Source organism: Vespa crabro, chromosome 19, assembly GCF_910589235.1.
Source record: "Vespa crabro chromosome 19, iyVesCrab1.2, whole genome shotgun sequence".
In the NCBI taxonomy this organism is placed as follows: Eukaryota; Metazoa; Arthropoda; class Insecta; order Hymenoptera; family Vespidae; genus Vespa; species Vespa crabro.
The window spans coordinates 4479545-4500376 of NC_060973.1; the positions used below are offsets into that span (position 1 = coordinate 4479545).

At 30.1% G+C, this 20832-nt stretch overlaps 2 protein-coding genes across 2 annotated transcripts in view; both read right to left on the bottom strand.

The window, feature by feature from the left end:
- LOC124430634 (chitotriosidase-1) overlaps positions 1–10317 on the bottom strand; it is a 25704-nt gene extending 15387 nt beyond the window's left edge. The window contains exon 1 of the mRNA XM_046977498.1: positions 6779–10317. Within this exon, the coding sequence (XP_046833454.1) occupies positions 6779–6781 (3 nt within the window). The 5' untranslated portion in view covers positions 6782–10317. The remainder of the gene's footprint in view (positions 1–6778) is intronic.
- A 148-nt stretch (positions 10318–10465) lies between these two features.
- On the bottom strand, positions 10466–19457 carry LOC124430635 (guanine nucleotide-binding protein subunit gamma-e). Its single transcript, XM_046977500.1, has 2 exons — positions 19294–19457; positions 10466–11815 (listed from the first exon to the last, which is right to left on the bottom strand). The coding sequence occupies exons 1-2, from the start codon at positions 19404–19406 to the stop codon at positions 11710–11712; spliced, it is 219 nt and encodes a 72-aa protein (XP_046833456.1). The 5' UTR covers positions 19407–19457; the 3' UTR covers positions 10466–11709.
- Between the last annotated feature and the right edge of the window lie 1375 nt (positions 19458–20832).

A 20832-nucleotide genomic window follows, 5' to 3' on the forward strand; every position in this document is an offset into this window, starting at 1 on the left:
ATAGATTCAACGACTTAAAGTTAGAAAAGATCGTTCTCAAGGTGGACCGATCTAATGAGAATAAAAAGAAGAAAACAGAGAATAGAGAAGAAGAAGAAAGAAGTAGAAAAAGATTTGAAAAAATGAGAATCAATGAAGTTCCTTATATATCATTAATCGATCCTCGTTCTTTGAGCTCTGGATCGTAATCATAATCTTTATGATCAACCAATAAAATCATCCACCCTTGATTTACTATTCATTTATTCCTAAATGAATATTCAATCCAATGTAACTTGCATTTATATCCTATATTTATCATTTCTATGCGTGGTATTATTATTATTATTATTATTATTATTATTATTATTATACCATATATAAGTATGGTAAATAAGAAGTAAAATATAATATATATAACATATAATGAAATAAAATAATATGATAAAATATATTAAAAAAAGAATGATATCTTTAATTTGATTAATAACAAATAATAAAATAAATAAATATAAATTATATAAAAATATTATTATGTAGTAAACATTTATATGTTTGCAATTTATATATATATATATATATATATATATATATATATATATAGTTATATAATAATTGAATTAAACATATAGAAGATGATAAATAAATTTCTCTCCTTTTATTGGTGGATACGTATATAAAATGCAGAACGCGGACGTATTGCACGGCTAGCTTCGCAATTTGACGTTCCTCGGGCTCTACAAGATTTTCTATGTGCGTACACGTGCACGATCAGACGCACTTACACACCGACAATCTACCGTGCATGCATATTCGGGGCAAGGACATTCCTTTCTATACGTGTGCTACACATCGATCGTTTATTCGCATTAATTTTATGCCGCGAGAGTCTACGAAAACGGGGAGGTGGAAAGAAAATTTAAAAAAGAAAACAGAAAAGAAAGAAAGGAATTATGTAATCGATTAAGAGAAAAAAAATATGTATATATATATATATATATCTATATTATTTATAGATTAAATATTTATATTCAATTATTAAATCAATAAGTTATGCAAATATTATATATTTTGATGGATTAAAACATATTTTTATTCCATCAAAATTTCATTCTTTATAGATTTATCGTTTAGATCGATCAGCGTTGTTAATTAATATAATAATTGTAAATACTATATTGATTATTCATTGTTTGCTTTTCTTTGAAATATTATTATTTTTATTATTTGTTAAATGAACGAAAACAGACAAAATAAATTGTCTTAAGAGACAAATCGTGAGTTCGGTGTTTCTTTCTTAAAAAAAAAAAAAGAAAAAAAAAGAAGAAAAGACAAAAAAAAAGACAGGAAAATTTCTCGACGAGAGAAAGTGGCAAACACTGTGATTATTAGCGGATCGAAGAGAAGTGGGAGAAAATCGTGCCACGCCTTCTGTATCAGTTTAACGTCTCTTTGTCAGGTGATAGCGAGCTCAAGATACTTACGGAGGAAGTAATTTTCTGTCGTGATTCTTTGATTCTGTTGTCTTTTTTTATATTATAACAAGAAAAGAAAATTACCTAACTAAAGCAAATTAACGGGGAGAAAAAAAAGGACAAAAAATAAAGTGAATAAAGAAATCGTAATAATTAAATTAATAAAAAGGAAAAAATTGCAAAAGAAAAAGGTAGAAAAAATTGAAAAAAAGCCAAACTTTTTATTGGCTCATTATTATTAATTTTGTTTTTTATTTTGAATTAAATCCCGAGAAATCGATCACTCGAAATTATCGAAGCGTTTCGATTTTTAACGATAAAACGAAAAAAAAGAAAAAATAGAAAGAGAACTAAGAGATCGACGAACAAAAAAAGAAGAAAGCGAATAAAGAAATTGTAATAATTAAATTACAAAAAAAAAAGGGATACATTTTACGATCACTCATTTTTATTTTACTTTTTTGTTTTTATTCTTCTTTTTTTCTTTTTTTATATTTTTAATTATACACGGAAAATTTATCGAAGCGTACGGATTAACGTGTTTATCCTGTGTAACTTTATTAAAGTAAAAAAATAGAAAGGAAAAAAGAATGTCCCTAGTTGTAAGGACATAATACATAAGAGAAATAATTATTATATGGTGTCCTTTTTATTTTTATTTTGCTTGTAACATTCTTTTATTATTTAAGTTAGTCGATTGAAAAATCGAAACGATCCGATAATAAAATGATCGACGTATGTTTTTATTCTCGATCACGATCAAGCTCCTCTTCGTTCTTTGCCGACTCTGTCGTAAATTTAACGACACCTCTCTCTCTCTCTCTCTCTCTCTCTCTCTCTCTCTCTCTCTCTCTCTCTCTTTCTCACTCCTTCCTCTCTCTTACAACATAATCCTGATTCAAGACCGACGTACGAGGATACCATTGGAATATTAACATTAGAATTGTAAAAGTAGTCAAAATAACGGGGTTTTTAAAATTATTTGTTTTACAGTTATCGGACATGGCGGCGTAATTATTTTTACGAATGTATTCATTATAAGATAGAAGTAATAGAATGTATTGATTTTTATTTATTTATTTATTTATTTACTACCGTACGATAGTTCGTATCGATAGAATTGTTATGGAAAATATATTGATCATTCCGATTTTCTTTAAAAAAATTAAAAAAGGAAAAAAAAGCATAATTACTTTTATAAAGTGTTTAATCAAATTTATTTACTTTTTTTTTTAATTCTTTTTACTATCATACGATAGTTTGTATCGACATAATTGTTAGAAAAATTGATTGATCCTTCTAATCTTCTTGAAATGATTGAGAAAAAAAACAAATCTTAATAGATTCTCTTAATAGATTCTGTGAAACGTAGACATTAGAAATGTTTAGTTTCTCTAACTACTTTCAATGACAAATATTAAATAAAATCAAAAGTGATAGCCAGCTCCATTCCAATGCGTATACAATGTATTATTAACTCGAAGTTTCTCTCTTAAAGCAAGAGAGAACGGAAACAACTTTTCTCTTTTTCTTTACCGTTATGTCGCTGCGCTTCTAATACCGATCGTTTCAATCCTTCGTTCATTAATAATTCAGCGCATTTTCATTACAGTCCTCGATGTTACTTAGGCGTGTAAATATATATATATATATATATATATATATATATATATATATATATCTGATGGGTTCACGAGTCATTGGATAATTTGAAAATTCAATTTCTTTTTTATGAGAATTTTTAAAGAAATTTTTCTTGAAGACGAAAACACTTGATCTACTCTATACATATATAATGTATATAAAGGAAGATTTTGTATCATTAAGAAAAAAAAAATCTCTCTCTCTCTCTCTCTCTCTCTCTCTCTTGCTGATTTTTATAATCTGACGTGTGATTTTCATTTTGTTTTGTTATGTTTCGTTTTGTAATTTAGACAATAAAAATCTGCTATTTATCTTCCCAACGAAATTCCATGAAAGTTGGACGTAATTGCTAATAAAGTGAACGCGTTTAGTACTACTATACGTAATTAAATTTAATTGGTCCAGGTGTGTTCCGAGCAACGGAATAATAAATGGCTATTACTTATTTAAACTTCTTTCTATTTCTGAACACAACAAGCACATTAAATATCAATTAATTATTATTGTTATTAGATTTTGTATTGTTTGCTTATTTATTAAATAGTCTCAGTTAAAAATCGATTGAAGGATAAAGTGTTTTAAGGTAAAATATCAATTCAATATTTGATAATTTATGTTTTATGAGAATGCATATAATAATAATAATAATAATAAAAAAAAAAGGAAAGAAAAATATGAAGTAAATGATAACAACTAATTAATCGACCTTATTCCGATAGAACTTTCACCGAAATTTTTGATCAACTGACATAACGTATCCGGCAACACAAGAACTAAGAACAGTTATATAGAAACACACTTTACGCAACATTACGAGTGGTAAGTGTTAGCAATCGAGCGTGGCCAATTACGAATGCTGCTGCATTCTAATGATATTAATCGCTAGAGGAAATTACTCCACACCGTGGTACACGGGCTAACGTTCCGTTCAACGTTTGACATACGAAGGAAAAGATTTTCTGATTGATTACGTATATAAAAATGAAAAAAAAAAAAAAAAAAAAATGGATAAATAAATAAATAAAAATAACATACGCATATATGTTCAAATTATAATTTGTAATATAATTGATAAACGTGTCAATATTGCAATTGTATAATGAAAATAATTGGAACGATCGATTCGATTAAATAAATGAATAAACAAATGTTATCTCCTCTTTTCTATTTTTTGTTTTTGTTGTTTTCTTTTTCTTTTTTCTCTTTAAAATGTTATATCGAACATCTTTTTAAATAGATTATTCATAATTCTTTGAATAATATCGTGCACCCATCTATAATTTTCACCCGATCGTATTTCCATCAAAATGATCTCACAAAGATTGTTGAGATCTCACGCAACGTTGAGATAATCGAGCCGGACGATCGTTTCGATGTGCCGTTGGGAATATTGCGTAAGGACAAACCTTCCTTCCTTCCTTTTCTTTTATTTTCTTTTTTCTCTCCCTCCTTTTCTTTTTACAAATGCATTGTATGCGCATTAATGTATGTACATACGCTTATAAGACGAGATCTTTGGAATAAATAAATATGGAGTCGTTGTTAATTCTAGGTTTTCGAATAAAAATTAATAGTCCCGTTGAAAAGGTATTTTCCTATATCGATATCTTTTTTACCGGAACGAAAGTTTATTATTAAAAAGAAAAAATAAAATAAAATAAAACAAAAAAGAGGAAAAGGAAAAAATAAAATGAAAAAATAAAATGAAAAAATAAAATGAAAAAATACAAAAGAAAAAGATATACATATATATATGTATATAAAATGAAAAATTTATCGAGCGAGTCATCGTACCGATGAAAGTGAGTGGGCTCAGGTAACCCGGAAGGACAGAACGAGTTCTCGGTACCTGTAACATCGAAGGTCCTCGAGAATATATCGTACAGAGACTTGGGATACCTGTTCAAGAAGTCTTTCTCAATACGATAAAAGACAACTTCGTCTGTTGAAATTAATTCGTATAATTCGTTAAATAATCTCCGTTAAGATCGACGTTGTATATCTTTGTTAGTTTTGTCTGAGAAAAAGAGATATATTTGTGAAATAAATATTGAATCGTTTTTTTTCTTTTCTTTTCTTTTTTTTTAATAGCATTCAACTCGACATTTTCTTTATTCGACGAATCCACTTATGCATCTACCGGTTGTTGTGTATCAACGATTTGTATTTTACGGAAATATCTACGATGAATTCGATTGACGATTATTATCATTGACAAATTTCATTAAATCCTTACTCGATGGATCTATTACGAATTAGATCGATTATTTGTATTCAAATTATCGTTGATCACGCAGTTTTCATGGAGTAAATGTCTCGTTGATCGAAATTATCGTAGATCACGATCTAATCGTCATTCCCGGAAACGGGAAATGTAAATTGGTCGTTAACTATTTTTTTTTTCTTTCGTGGATTTTTCTTTTTTTTTTCTTTTTTTTTTACTTTTCTTTTTTCTTCAATTGTCTTTAGAAACGTTAAGGGAAGGCTTGAAACGAGGAAGCCCGTGAGAAAGAGGAGCCGCGAAAACCACAGCCGTTACCGCAGCAATATCTACTTTCTTTTTTATTATTATTGGTCGAAGACGACGAAGACGACGACGACGACGACGACGACGAGGTAAAAAATTAAAAAGAAAAAAAAGAATAAAAGAGAAGAAGAAAAAGGGGAAAAAATCGATAAATAGAGAAATTCATAATTAATAATTATTAAATGTCGCGCGAGATAGATTTATTATATTTCGTGGAAAGTTGGATGATATTTCTTTGCGTATACGTTCACTGGTCAAGTTGTCTTTTACGTTGGTCTCTATTAGACCGGTTCGGCCGTGGTCTCGCATGAATCCATGCGTGATGTAATATAATCGAAAATGGAACACGTAGAAAGGAAAAAAACATTCCATTGAAAAAAGTCAAACTCGATTCAATCATTTTTTTTTTGCTATCTTTCTGTTATTCATTCGCGTCGAATCGCGACGAACATCTCAACGAAAATATGTTATCGCTCTTCTTGTCGCTTCCTTCGATGGGAGACGGAGAAAACATTTTCCCATAAAGTTCTTTCTTTCTGTTTTTTTTCTTTTTCTTCTTTTTTAATTTCTTCTTTTTAATCTTTTTTTTTTCTTTTTTAATATGCCAACTTTACATAGGTATATGCAATTTAATTCGCCAAGAATTCATCCTTTTTTCGATCATCTTTTCGATTTGACCGATCGTAAGTATTATAAAAGAAAGGACCAAAACGGGAGAGAGATCGGTATTTAATACGAGAAAGAAGCACCATCGATCATGGAACTTGCTACCTCAAGATCGTTCGTTTCTCTTCGAAAAATTTTCGAAGGACAATTTTCAAGGATATTTTTACGTACCGTTCTCATTTAATATTTACTTTCATTAACCAAATTCTATTCAAATTTCACATTCAATGATTATCCAATACACGCAATACACAATTTTAGGACTACCAGAATATTTGTTAATAAGATTCATAATTTGTTACAAAAACCATAAGTCATTATGATCGTTCTCTAGTCGCGGAATTAAATAAATTAAAAGTGATGGAGAATAAATTATTTCTTTTTTCTTTTCTTTCTTTCTTTTTCTTAAGATAAACTCATTCAAAAGTTGACTTTTTTCTCTAATGTCGATTAACGTTCGAAGATATTAGAATAAAAAAACACTCACCATTGTTTCTAATCTTGTTCTCAACCAGGAAAAGGATTCTTCTTTCACGAGTTACTCACGAAGATCACAGGAGATCACAAGAGTAAAGGGATGCGAGGAGAGAGAGAGAGAGAGAGAGAGAGAGAGAGAGAGAGAGAGAGAGAGAGAGAGAGAGAGAGAGAGAGAGAAGAAGAACTACCAAAGAGAAGGAGAGAGAGAGAAAATAGAAAATCAACGACGAAAGAAAAAGAAAAACAAAAAAAAAGAGAAAAAATCTGACAAAAATCTAACCGATTGAGAAAAACGGAAGGCGCGCGCGTGCGCGCGCTAATAAGGGATATAGAAACGAGAGAGATTTGTCAATCGTATTTGATCTGAGTTAGATCGAACGGTGATATAAAAGAGCAAAAAATGAGTCTGTGCGAATGCGAGAAAAAATGAGAGAGCGAGAGAACGAGAGAGCGAGAGAGCGGGAAAGAGAGAGAGAGAGAGAGAGAGAGAGAGAGAATAAGATACAAGGGAGGGAAACGAAATTACAAGCGATACGTATCGATGACAGAAAATCCGTCACCGCATGATCGTGAAAATAAGTGCCGACGATACTCTGGCACTGACAACAGCTCGGCAAAGACTGACTAGAGGTAACGGAGTCCTCTCTACTACTGTCACTCTCTCTTTCTCTTTCCTCTTGCCCCCTCTTTCCTCTTTTACACTCCACCATTTCTCTCTCTCTCTCTCTTTCTCTCTCTCTCTTTCTCTCTTTCTCTACTTATCTATCCTTCTTCTTTCTCTTCTCCCTCCTACAGCATCGAGAGAAACATCGAAGAACGACACCCTTCGCGCGTGCCCGTCTCTTTTGTGTCCTCTCTCTCTCTCTCTCTCTCTCTCTTTCTCTCTCCTTCCAACTCTTTCTCTATATTTTATTTAGCTTGCTCGACATGTACCAGAGATATAACTACAAAATAACATTTTCGCCGGCAATCCGTATCTAATTATACATTATTATTAACATACTCCTGATCGTCGTCTATGCTAAACTAAAGGATTTATAATCAAATTCCATTTGTTTTGTATTATTTTCTAGATAGGAACTGCGAAGAATTTGATGGTTTTCTCAAATCATCGACGGACTGAGGTGAGAAAGAGAGAGAGAGAGAGAGAGAGAGAGAGAGATGAAATCATTTCATTACGCGTTCGATAGCGTAAAATTGATAAATAGAGAAATTTTCTTTACATTCTTGTTTCTCTATCGATCCGTTCGATCGATTGGACATTAGAAAGAAATAGAAAAAAAAAGGAAAAAACAGAGAAATAGTAATTTAGATAATGATTTCAAAGTTCATCTCATAAACCAATGATCTCGAAGTATCGATCGATCTATCAGTCCGTTCGTCCATTTATACGATAAACCAACGATGGATCGAGAGATCGTTATACGTAGAGATGAAAAATTTTGAGATCTTGTTCTCGGCTAGCTCCAAGAGAAAGAGAGAAAGATAGATGTATATATATATATATGTATGTATATATATATATATATATATATATATATAAATAGAGAGAGAGAGAGAGAGAGAGAGAGAGAGAGAGAGAGAAAGAGAAAGAGAGAAAGAGAGACTGCCTTTCATTTCGTGTATAGTCCGTGTATAACTACGGTATATACGGTAGAACGTGTGTGCCTTTGAATTGGCGAATGTGAACAGCAAGAAACACTGAAGAACTTCAACGTTGACTACTGTTGCGCTTGCTAGTGATGATAGTGGTGGTAGTAGTGACGATGGTGATGGTGATGGTGTTGGTATTGGTCGCGGTGGCGGTGGAAGGTCCAAGCAGGTACACCATGGGTATATATTTGCGGATCATGGTACAGTAGTAGTTGTAGCAGTAGTAGTAATAGTAGTAGTAGTAGTAGTAGTAGTAGTTACGATTATGATTGTGGTAGTACTTTAATAATACCTGGCAGTCGTTCGTTCTCTTGGGCCAAGTGCCCAATAGGCACCACGTTAAATGGGAACGCGAGAGTGAAACGCCGCTCTGTTGGAAGCGCACCGATCCAAGACCGACACGAATTTACACGCATGCGAACGCATAAGTACATACATACATACATACATACATACATACATACATACATACATACATACATACATACATACATACATACATTCATACATACATACATAGACACAAAGTGATCTTAGGATCTGGGTACACAGAAGATGATATTGCTCGATAGATCAAAACCCGATAACCTATGTTATTAGAACTATAATAACCGATGAACGAATACTTTCCTTTTGATTCATCGATACACATACAGATTTGATTATTATCGTTGAATACAGGTAGTAATTCAAATAATTTAAATATCCCAATGTCGTTTCTTTCGTTTTTGTTAATTAATAAATTCCATTGACACTACTTTGGGATAACATTAATTCATGATAAAATTACAATTTACCGAGCCCCTTTTGATAATTATTTCTCGATAATTTCTTAATTTGTTTAATTTCTTTCCTTCTTTTCTTTTTTTTTTGCTTCTGATAATTAATAAGTCCATTGGTATGATCGTTTAGAGATGTAATTATTATAATTTTGATGAAAAAATATATAAATACCTTTTAATCGGATCAATACGTTCGAGGTATCATTCCGATATATTGCATACTACGTTCGAGAGAGCGAGATCCTTTCGCTCGGAACAAAGTTGATTGAAAAATTCGTTTACATTCCTGTAGCCTCGTTTCCTTCTCGATCGTGAATGCTATGAAACTGTGTAGAATCGTATATATTTATATATACATACATACATACATACATACATACATACATACATACATACATACATACATACATATATATACATATACATATATATATATATATATATATATATATATATATATATAAAAAATGAAAATACATTCGCACAAATCTATTCGCTTTTCACCTTTAGATGTTATATATATATATTTTTTTTTTCGTAAGAAATTCTCATCGAGAGATCGTACATAATATATTAACATTAATATTATTAATAATAATAATAATAATAATAGCAATACAGTAATAATTATAATAATAAGTTCATTATTATTTTAATTAGAATTATATCATTTATATATATATATATATAATGATGAGCATGTGTAGACACATAATTCAATGTGTTGACACACAATAGATAATATACTTAAAATGATAATTTTTTTCTTCTTCTTCTTTTTTTTTTTTGCTTTTTTTTCTTCAATAGTAGTACTCTTACCGAGAGATGAAAGTCAGAAGTATTTTATGAATAGGAGTCGTAAAATGTTTGTTGTATGTCTCTGTGTGTATGTGCGTATGTGTGTGTGTGTGTGTGTGTGAGCGATTTCAAAACTAAACGCGATCGGTGATCTTTTTATAAAAATTCAGTCCATAATAAATGATCTTATGTTAGTTTCGTCCTTTTACCCTTTTCCAGATTTTTTTCTAATCAATGTACGGACCAATTTCGTATAACATCGAACGCTCGATGATCGATATTTTTATGATTATCATTTAATCGATAATAATTTTTAATGATTATTATTTAATCGATAATAAATGATCTTAGTCTATATTTCAGATATTTTTCTAATCAACAACAACTTAGACGATCGCATTTTCGATTTCGGAAAAATTTCCCACATTGCTTGATTTCGTTTTTATAATAATCTGTCTTTCTTGTTTTTTTTTTTTTTTTTTTTTTTATTATAGATTATTTGTCTTTTTTTTTTTTAAGAGCACATGTAGTACGATCACTTTTAAACGTTTACATATATAATAGGTCCGGTGCTTTTCGATTCCAAGCAAGCTTTACAATAATCGTGCTTTATAAGAGCTTACGAAGAAGAGGAAGAAGTAAAAATTGAATAAATAAATCGAGAATTCCTCTTTTCACACACACACATACACACATATACACACAGGTTGATACATATGTATATACATACATATGTACGTAGATAGAAATACATTGGTTGTATAGCGCGAAACTTTAATGACGGTGTTTAAAAACTTTAAAGTACGATCGATCGATCGGTCTTACGTAAGAGAGAACAGGGTGAAAGTATTATTATAGATTAATGGAGATATATTTTGACGATATATTAAAATTCTACGTTAATCTACACGCGACTATGAGTCACCAATACGATTTTCATAAAAAGATTCGATCATTTCATTTTATCAATTTTCATCTGTCACGATTAAAATAAATTTTTTTTCTCTCTCGAAAAAAGATCTCCCTTCGGATCTCGATTGATCACGAACGATATACGATCTATTCGATTTTTTCTTCGATCCTCACTTATCGACGAAATACTGATGAAAACGTAAAAGAAAAATGAAGAAAACAGAAAAATAATAGTATACAAAAAGAACAAAGAAAAAATGGAACGACAATTTAAAATGTATTCACATACATACATACATGCATACATACATACATACACGCATATTCTCTCCCACATATACATATACATACATATATATATATATATACATATATATACATATATACATATATACATATATATATATATATATATATCGATCCATCGATCATGATCGATGGGTGATCCCTTCCACTTGACGAAGACTTTGGTAGAATGGCCATTTGTTTGTTTGCTTGTTTGTTTGTTACTTTATTTGTTCCTCTTTTCTTTTATTTTCTCTCCGGTTTATTTTTTTTAATTTTTTATTATTATTATTTTTTTGTAATTCATTTTTTTATTAGCGTCTCTTTGGCATGCATTCTCTATCCCCCCCTCTCTCTCTCTTTCTCTCTCTTTTCTGTCGCAGATGAAACACACCGGCCCTTCTTCATCTTCTTCTTGATCTTCATCTTCATCATCGTTCTCTTTCATTCTTTCGTTCGCTTCCGTCTTTTCTTTTCTCCCTCTTCGTGTTCTCCCTGTTCGATTCTCCTCTTACATGATTATGCACTTGCCTTTCTCGGCCCATGGATTGTTCTTTTTGTCAGGCGCATGTATTAGTGGGTCGTTCTTCTCATTTTCTTCGACGTACTCTCTCATCCTGTGAAAGAAAAGAAACGATCAAAGTCGGTCAGTTTATTTTGTTTTCTTTTTTTTTTCAGATCATTTATCTAAAGGGAAAAAAGAAAAGAATATTGCTTTTGCAATTATCTCGTAGGAAGTTGAGAAAAAGTTATAAGGAAAAAAAATTAATTAATACAAGTCAATGTTCTCCTGTGATAATAATCAATCGAGAGTCAATATGATGTGCGATAAAAAAAAAAAAAGAAAAAAAAGAAAAAGGAAGAAAGAAAAATTCGTAAATATATTCAGTGTAAGGAAAAAAAAGAATGGACGTGTATGAAAATATTATATTCCTTCTGGAAGATTCACTCGTAGAGAGCAGGGTATCGGTTTTGCTACGTGGCATCCTGGCCTCCCTCGCACTTATCTATAGTCATTGCATTGCCCGTTTAGGCGACTAACCAGGCGAATGGACACAACGTTGAAGCCGACAGTATCCTTCGACCGAACTTCGAGAATAGTAGACAAAGGAACAAAATGAAATTTTAAACGTTAAGCTCATAAAATATTATATATATATATATATCAATATAAATGTTATTGAAAATTATTATATAAAATGATATTATATTAGAGGAAATTGAAACAAATTTTTTTTTTGTAACTTTAAAAACGTAATTTGAACGTTACGAAAGAAATTTTTTCTTCTTTATTTCTCACAGAAAGAATAGACATTATTTAGATCGAATTTTCACATAAACAATTTAGTTAGTTAGATAATCCGAGTCTCTAGGTTCTCATAGATATTATTTATGAGAAAATCTCTTTGTAGTTATAGTAAAACGTACAAGTGAATGGTATTTTGCGGAAGTATAAAATAATCCTTAATCTCGATATATATATATATATATGCATATATATATATGCATATATATATATGCATATATACATAATATATCACGATACGAAATCTCGTAGCAGGCCGTTGAGAATGCCGTAGGCTAGCAGCAAATATCTTGCTAGCAAAAGCTAGTTGTCCTCTCTCTCACTCTCCCTCACTTTAGAGAGCAGAATAGTGCGTTCATTCCAATCCTTAGAAAATAGTATAGCGTAAATATAGTCTATAGCTATATGGACTGGCGTATAAACGGCAGTTGCCGTCTTGGTAGAATGGACTCTCGAAACGTGGCTGCACACCATAGACGACGTGTCTAGTATGCGTCGCGTCCCTGTCGTTTCGTTTCTCGCGCCCGGTGAAAGGGTGTACTACCTGGACTCTAACTCCGTTTTTGCGTTCAAGGAGAGTCGTATTCACCGTCTGCAACACAAACGTTAGCCACGAATCTAACTTTTCACGAGAGAGAGAGAGAGAGAGAGAGAGAGAGCCGAGTACTTCATTCTTTCTTTAAACGACGTTGTAGAGAATAAAAGATTATTTCCCTCTTTACCTCCTTCCATCTTCGCCCATTTGGAATGCCACCGCCAACGAGGAATTTCGTTTTTTCTAAAAAAAAAATTTGGTGCCATTTTCGTTTTCTTTCTTTCGTTTTTCTCTCTCTCTTTTTTTTTGTTTTCTTTTTTTTTTTACTCTATTTACTTCTCCAAAATAACAGGAATAAATCGTTATTCGATTTTTATCCAATTGTCCGTACCTTTTATTTTATTTTATTTTTTTTTTGTTTTGTTTTGTTTCATTTTGGCAAAATATATATTTTAATACAATAAATAAATTATAATTTTAATGACGAACAAACGAGAGAGAGAGAGAGAGAGAGAGAGAGAGAGAGAAAGAGAGAGAGAGAGAGAGAGAGAGAGAGAGAGAGAGAGAGAGAAAGAGAGAGAGAGAGAGAGAGAGAGAGAGAGAGAGAGAGAGAGAGAGAGAGAGATAATGAATTTCATAATGTATAGATTAGAAGTTCTTTTTTCTTTTTCTATCACACTTTTTCTAAGTAAGAACGAATCGTTAAAAGATCTTTTATAAAAATATCGTCCGTACCATCGTCGTTCGTAGATATTTTTTTTAAATCTTTATTTTAAATTATCCTTTCACCAAGATTACCTCTCGACTCTTGTCTCGGCATGATTCTCTTTAAGGATATCTTTTTATTCTTCTTCTTCTTCTTCTTCTTCATCATCATCGTCACGATATCTTCGATTTCCTTTTTTATTCGTTTCTGAATCATCGCGATACTGGATCTCCGTTAGCAGATCGGTTCACGGTTAAGAGAAGATTATTTAACGTTTGGAAGAATAATTTCATCAAAGTGCTCACTCGTTGGTAATAAATAAACAAACAAACAAACAAACAAAAAAAAAGAAAAACAAAAGAAAGAACGAACGTCATCAAACGAGTCGTGCCAGACGCTTATTATTTCGCATTTTTTTTTTTATTAATATATTCAAAATTTATAGATAACCAATATATTGTGTCGTATATAAATAGTTAGCTTAAATCGATAGTCACAGCATCGACAGTAGAATCACGTTTCTCAATAATCGTTCGTAACTTATTACAAATCGTGAGGAATCGAGTTAGAAGATAAAATCGCATAAGATAAATGAAAGAACAATGGCGAAAGAGGGAGAAAGAGAAAGAGAAAGAGAGGATTTACGTCTACGAGAAACTCTCACAATATCGACGTGAAAACTTGTACTATATATAATGAATGCTTTTGAGAGGAACAATTAGATTGGATTTCGCACGTTAAAATGTTAAATTCCGTAAAATAAATTGGTAAGATAACAGCCGATCGCCATACTAAATAAATCTTGTTTAACATTCGTGATAAATGCGTATGTCGATTGCAAATGTTTGTATAATTACAAATGACCGAGCTAATAACGTCATCGCCATCCTTATCTGAATTTTTCTTTCTTTTTCTTTTTTATTGCTCTCGCTTCCTCTCCCACTCCGAATCTTTTCGTCTTTCCCCCGTGAAATATTTGGAAATGAATTCAATCGGGGAAATGTCATATGTTAATAAGGGACAGGATGACCTTCTGATTAAAATTAAAAGAATATTGTTTTGGTTGAAAATATTTAATGTGCTTAAAATATGCCAATAGTAGTAATTCATTCATATCGATATGTGATTAATAACAAATTTTAGAGATAAAAATCTCTGTGGGTGTAATAATTAAGGGAAGAAAGAAAAAGAGAAAAAAGAAAGAGCGAAGAAAATCAAATTTATATATATATATATATATATATATATATATATAATATAATATAATATAATTAATATAATTAATAAATTCGTATATAATATAATATAATAATAAAAAAAAAAAAATTACAGAGTGTTGTTTACGATTTTATCAAAAAGAAGAAAAGAATTTTAAAAAAAGTTAAAGAGCGTTTCGAAGATAATAAAATAAGAATCGACTTTCTAAATAGTTAAGAAACATAATTTCTGTTTTAAAATAAGATGAAACTTATTCTCTCTTGTCTTATCTCGTCTGTGTACTTATGGACATGCATAAATATCTATACATATATATACATATATATACATATATATATATATATATACATATATATATATATATATATATATATATATAGAGAGAGAGAGAGAGAGAGAGAGATATATATATGTATGCATACATACTTTTCACATACTTTTCTATTCTCTTTTTGTAGTATTTAAGATATAGAAAGAAAAGAAAAGAAAATATCGATAAGAACGAGACAAAAGTGTCGTGATAATGTAGGACGAACTAGGGTACGATAATTAGCATTTTAAAAATGTTCCTTATTTTATCGAAAAGGACAATGAGTCCTTTTGGTCCTGTCTAATCGTTTTTAATCGCATCTACCTTCTTTGCGTTAAACGTCGTAACAACCGACATTTTACGATGTCCGGAAACGAGTGGCAGAAAACGGGATTCTTTTTCTATCGGTCGATGGCTTTCCTTTTAAAGGAAGAACTACTAACTAGCGAAAGAAAACGTGTTCGGTGAACGTTACGTGAACGTTCCGAAGGAATACTATAGACGCTTACCAACTACAACTGGATCAATAATTAGAAAAATCTATTACTTACTAAGTACGTTATATATACAAATATTATAAATTTTGATAAAAATAAATCTTTATTTCTAATAAGGATTTTTATTATAATAACACAAAAAAGAAAAATAAAACATAAATGCAATTAAAAGTTAAATATAATAAATATTATTATTGTTCGTCTGATTGGGTGGAAATTATAATTCTTGTTATAAAAAAAAAAAAAGAAAAAAAAAGAAACAAACGAATGCGCACCTAAGTACTAGAATTAAATAGAAAAATTTATATAGGAAATATATCAAGTTACAAAATAAACAAAAATAAATTTTATTGTGAATGAAACAATTCATTTTTTATTATAAAAAATAAATATCATTAAAAATTGTTATTATCATTATTATTATTATTATTATTATTATCATCATTGCTATTGTTGTTATTTTTGTTTATGTACTACTGATTAGATAAAAATTATATTTTTTATTACGAAAAAAATAAAAATATTGCAATTAAAAGAGAAAATACAAAAAATCAAATATAACGTTGATGTGTCCCTACCCATACGTCGGTTGTCGTCCGTCATTTTAAAGTGCGAAGATTTCCTAAGTTGGAACTGAAATAAAAAAAAAAAGTGAAAGGAAAATAAAAAAAGAAGATATGAACAAGACAAAATCCTTCGTAATACAAAGAACCTTAAAATGGCGCCTCTCGTTGAGATCGCTCGACCTCAACTCGAACTTAACGTTCACCTATCGTTCTACTCGTATTTGAGATGATATTACCATTTCCTATTTCGCCTATTCGTGATAGTTAAAGGCAAATTTATCCTACTTTCATAATGATTTCTTTAGGATAAGGGTGAGAAGAAGCATCAATTTATGTGTGTGTTTGCATACACACATATACATAAAACACATAGAAATGCACTTTAAGAGCCATGATAGTCTCTAAAAAGAGAAAAAGAGAGAGGAGAGAGAGAGAGAGAGAGAGAGAGAGAGAGAGAAATATGCTGGTAAGAGGAGAAAGTCTGTAAGACGCCACACACACACACACACACATACACACACATACACACTCATACGCAGATACATGAAAATCGTTAATTTTCTATATCGAGAATAACACCTGTATATAATTATTTTATCGATAATGGGTTATAACTAAGGGAACAATGAATCTATAACTACATTTTCCAGGAAAAGTAATAATAATAATAATAATGATAATAATGATAATGATAATAATAATAATACTTTTCTACGAATAATTAAAGTATTAATAAAACAATCTTATATGTATGATAAAAGATAGAAAAATAACATCTCAAAAATAGAAAACTATATGAGATTATTGGAAAAGTATATAATTAAAATTAATTATAATAAATAATTTACATAGAGAGAGAGAGAGAGAGAGAGAGAGAGAGAGAGAGAGAAAGAGAGAGAGAGAGAGAGAGAGAGAACAAACTCATAAAAAAAACATTAAAACTCATAATAATAAATATATATAGAATTTATGTTACTGTTTAATTCCTCTCGTTATTTTCTACAATATTATTAATTACAAATTACGTTTCTATTATATCTATAATAATTTTTATAAAAATACTCTATAAATATATTCTTTAATATTTTTTAATAAAATAATGAGGACACAATAAAAAGGAGAAAAAGTAAAAAAGAAAGAAAGTCCACAAACAATGAGAAAGAGAGAGAGAGAGAGGGAGAGAGAGAGAGAGAAAGAGGGATGTATAAAAAGAATGATTTATCGGCTAGTGGCGGCCATCTTTCTTCGAGAATACATCTAACACAATAACAGCCGGCACATTATAAAGAAAATAATGCGAATTCAGACTTCACAAAGAGAATAATTTATTTGCACTCATTTGACGATCCTGTATGAATCATCTGATCGTTTCTCCAGAGCTTAAACAATTTTCTATTTGATTAGGTATTAGAATGTAGGGGAGAGCTTGTACTCCGAAAGTGACAGTTTGAGTTAAGGCGTATAGAGAGCGTTCCAAGGATATCCTCTCTTTCTTTCTCTCTCTCTCTCTCTCTCTCTCTCTCTCTCTATCTCTTTCTTTTTTTCTTAGCACAACGACTTCTTCGTCATTCTTGTCGTCGAGAAGCAAGGATCATTTATTGTTAGCCTTGATTGTATTAGCCTTCGATGGAGATCATACTCGTTATGTTGATATTTACATACTTGTGCCATTTCAACGGTACTTTGTTATATTTATCGATTGCAATTTTTATTTCTTTTCTTTTTAATATTTTTCTTTTAATTTTCATACATTACAATTTTGTAATATGTACACGTACTTTTCCTATATTGTTTGCACGTGTATTTATGTACGCGTGTTATCCATATACTTGTGACATTTAAACGGAACTTTGTTGTATATATCAATTGCGATTTTCATTTCTTGAGTTTATTTTTAATTTAATACTTTATTTTTTTTTAATTTAATCTTCTTTAATTTCCAATTTTACTATAATGAACTTTTCTATGCGTTTGTATCCTTGTGTATATAATAGAGAAAGATAGAGAAAGAAAGATAGAGAGACAGAGAGAGAGAGAGAGAGAGAGAGAGAGAGAGAGAGAGAGAGAGAGAGAGAGAGAGAGAGAGAGAGAGAGAAAGACAAACAAATGATTCATTAATGATTTATACAAAGAAAAGGATATTAGACTCGTAGGGACGTGTTTGTGTTTTCTTCGAAGTTTCAATTACGATGTCTGAGTATTAAAAAATATTAGAAAAATTGATAGTGCGAAGAATGAAAAATAGAAATATATACGTAAATAAGGAAATGCATTGAAAAGATACATACGATCTTTGAGTGGTATTAAAGTTGAAAGAAATAAAGGATACAAAAAGAAAAGAGAAATGAAAATAAAAAAAAAAATCTAAATTTTAATACAGAAATATGATGCAACCGGTGTCAAATTGTACATATAATGTACACATTTAAACTTTACACACACGCAAACACACACACACACACACGCGTACATACGTACACACGATAAGACACCGAGAGAAAAAGTAATATATACAAGATTATTAGTATACCATAGGAGTTTGATTGACCTAAAAGTAGCAGATACGAGAGTATATGAAAATGGGGAGTTAAGTTAACCCAATTTTTTTATCGCGTTTTATTCAAACAAACATGAATGATATAACATGTTAATAATATTTAAAAAAGAATTAATACAAATAATTTTATGATGATAAAAACTGAAATAAGATATATATATATATATATATATATATATATATATATGTATATGTATGTATATGTATATATGCATATAGATAAAGATCGAACGAAGAAAGTAAAAAAGAAAAAAATAGATGAGAATGAGATAAAAAGAAGAATGCAGACATAAAAACTTGTGTAAATAATAGGGAGAGAAAATAAATAAAATATATATATATATATATATATATATTTATATATATATATATATAAAATATTAGATTTTTGATAACTTACGCCGTGATACTCTTCGATAACGACCACCGTTCCATGGCCGCTTGATATTTCATGTTCTCGATCTGTTTCTTCAATGTGTCCTTGTCCATGGTAGCGAGTATACTGGGATCCATGGTTACAGCCGCACCCCCCTTGTTGCAATCGAGGATGTAGCGCTTGCGCCTCTGCGGGAAAATCAATAAAACAGAAGAGTAATATGTGTGTGTGTTTGAGAGAGTCGGGGCGATCTGCTTTCGGACACACGCATTTATGGAAAGTGGAAAAAAGATAAAGAATGTGCTTGGATGAAGTCACATACGAGTGTAGTCAATTTATTGAAGGATTGTCCCTTTAAATAGCAACCATATCGAACTTTATTTCTATATATATATTTTTTTTTTTCATTTTTTATCTCCAAACAAATTCGTCATGATGTCGAAAATCAATTTATTATTAATCTTGCAAATAGCTAATATCCATAGGAATTTGCAAAATATTTTTCAATATGTGATTTATTTCTTGTTTTTTTCTTCTTTTTTTTTTTAAATTTTCTTATTATCAAATGTCAACTCAATTTCATTTTCACTTTGTCTGTGCTAAGGTACAGGAAGATAATAAGACGGTTGATAATTTTAATTTTTTTTTTTAACATTTTCTTAGACTTTTTGATCGATCAATTTTAAATGAATCAATTGAAAGATGTTTACTTGTTGAGGAATTACTTTATCAATCACAATTAATACGATCAAATTGTTAATATTAATTTGATGTATAAATCATTTTATTTCTTTTTTCCTTCTTTTTTTCTTTTCTTAAATATCAATAATGTTTTGAAAATACAAGCACTGATATTTAACGAGTAACTTGATTCCTCATATATTACAAACATAGTAGATAAGAAAAGTTTGTATTATATTATTCATCAGAACTCGTTTCTTTTTACGTTATTATAAAAATCAATTTTATACAAATATTATATCAATAAGAAGTATAATAGAATTTAGATATTTATGTTAGATCGCGTGTTTGATATGCCTGCCATATATATTAACCCTTCTCTTCCAAGCAAACGTTCATTCTCTCGATCTTTATCGATCACTCTCGGTTCTTATCGAAAATGGGATCTATTCGGTCGGTGAGAATCCTCAGGTCTCTTAAGAAAGCGATTGAAAGGTAGATAAAATTGAGATAGAGAGATAGAATCTTCATGGATTTGGCCAAATGTCTTGGGTCATTAGCTAATCTTAAGAAAAGTAGGAAATTTCAAAATTTTTCGATTACTTTTACAAATGGATTTGTTTTCTTTTTCTTCTTTTTCTTTTTTTAAAGAAATTCTAGAAATACTTCTTTTTGTACATGCATAGGCATATGTATACTTGATCCGTATAGCAATAACTCGTTTTTATTTATTGTTTTTTCCTTTTTTTTTTTTTCTTTTTTTATCATTAATAAGAAATATAAGCCAATGATTATGAAAGTGATCTGAGTCATTTGAGATATTAAAAGATATATTTTGTCGCACGTTATTCTTAAGTATGATAAAATATATATGAAAGAATA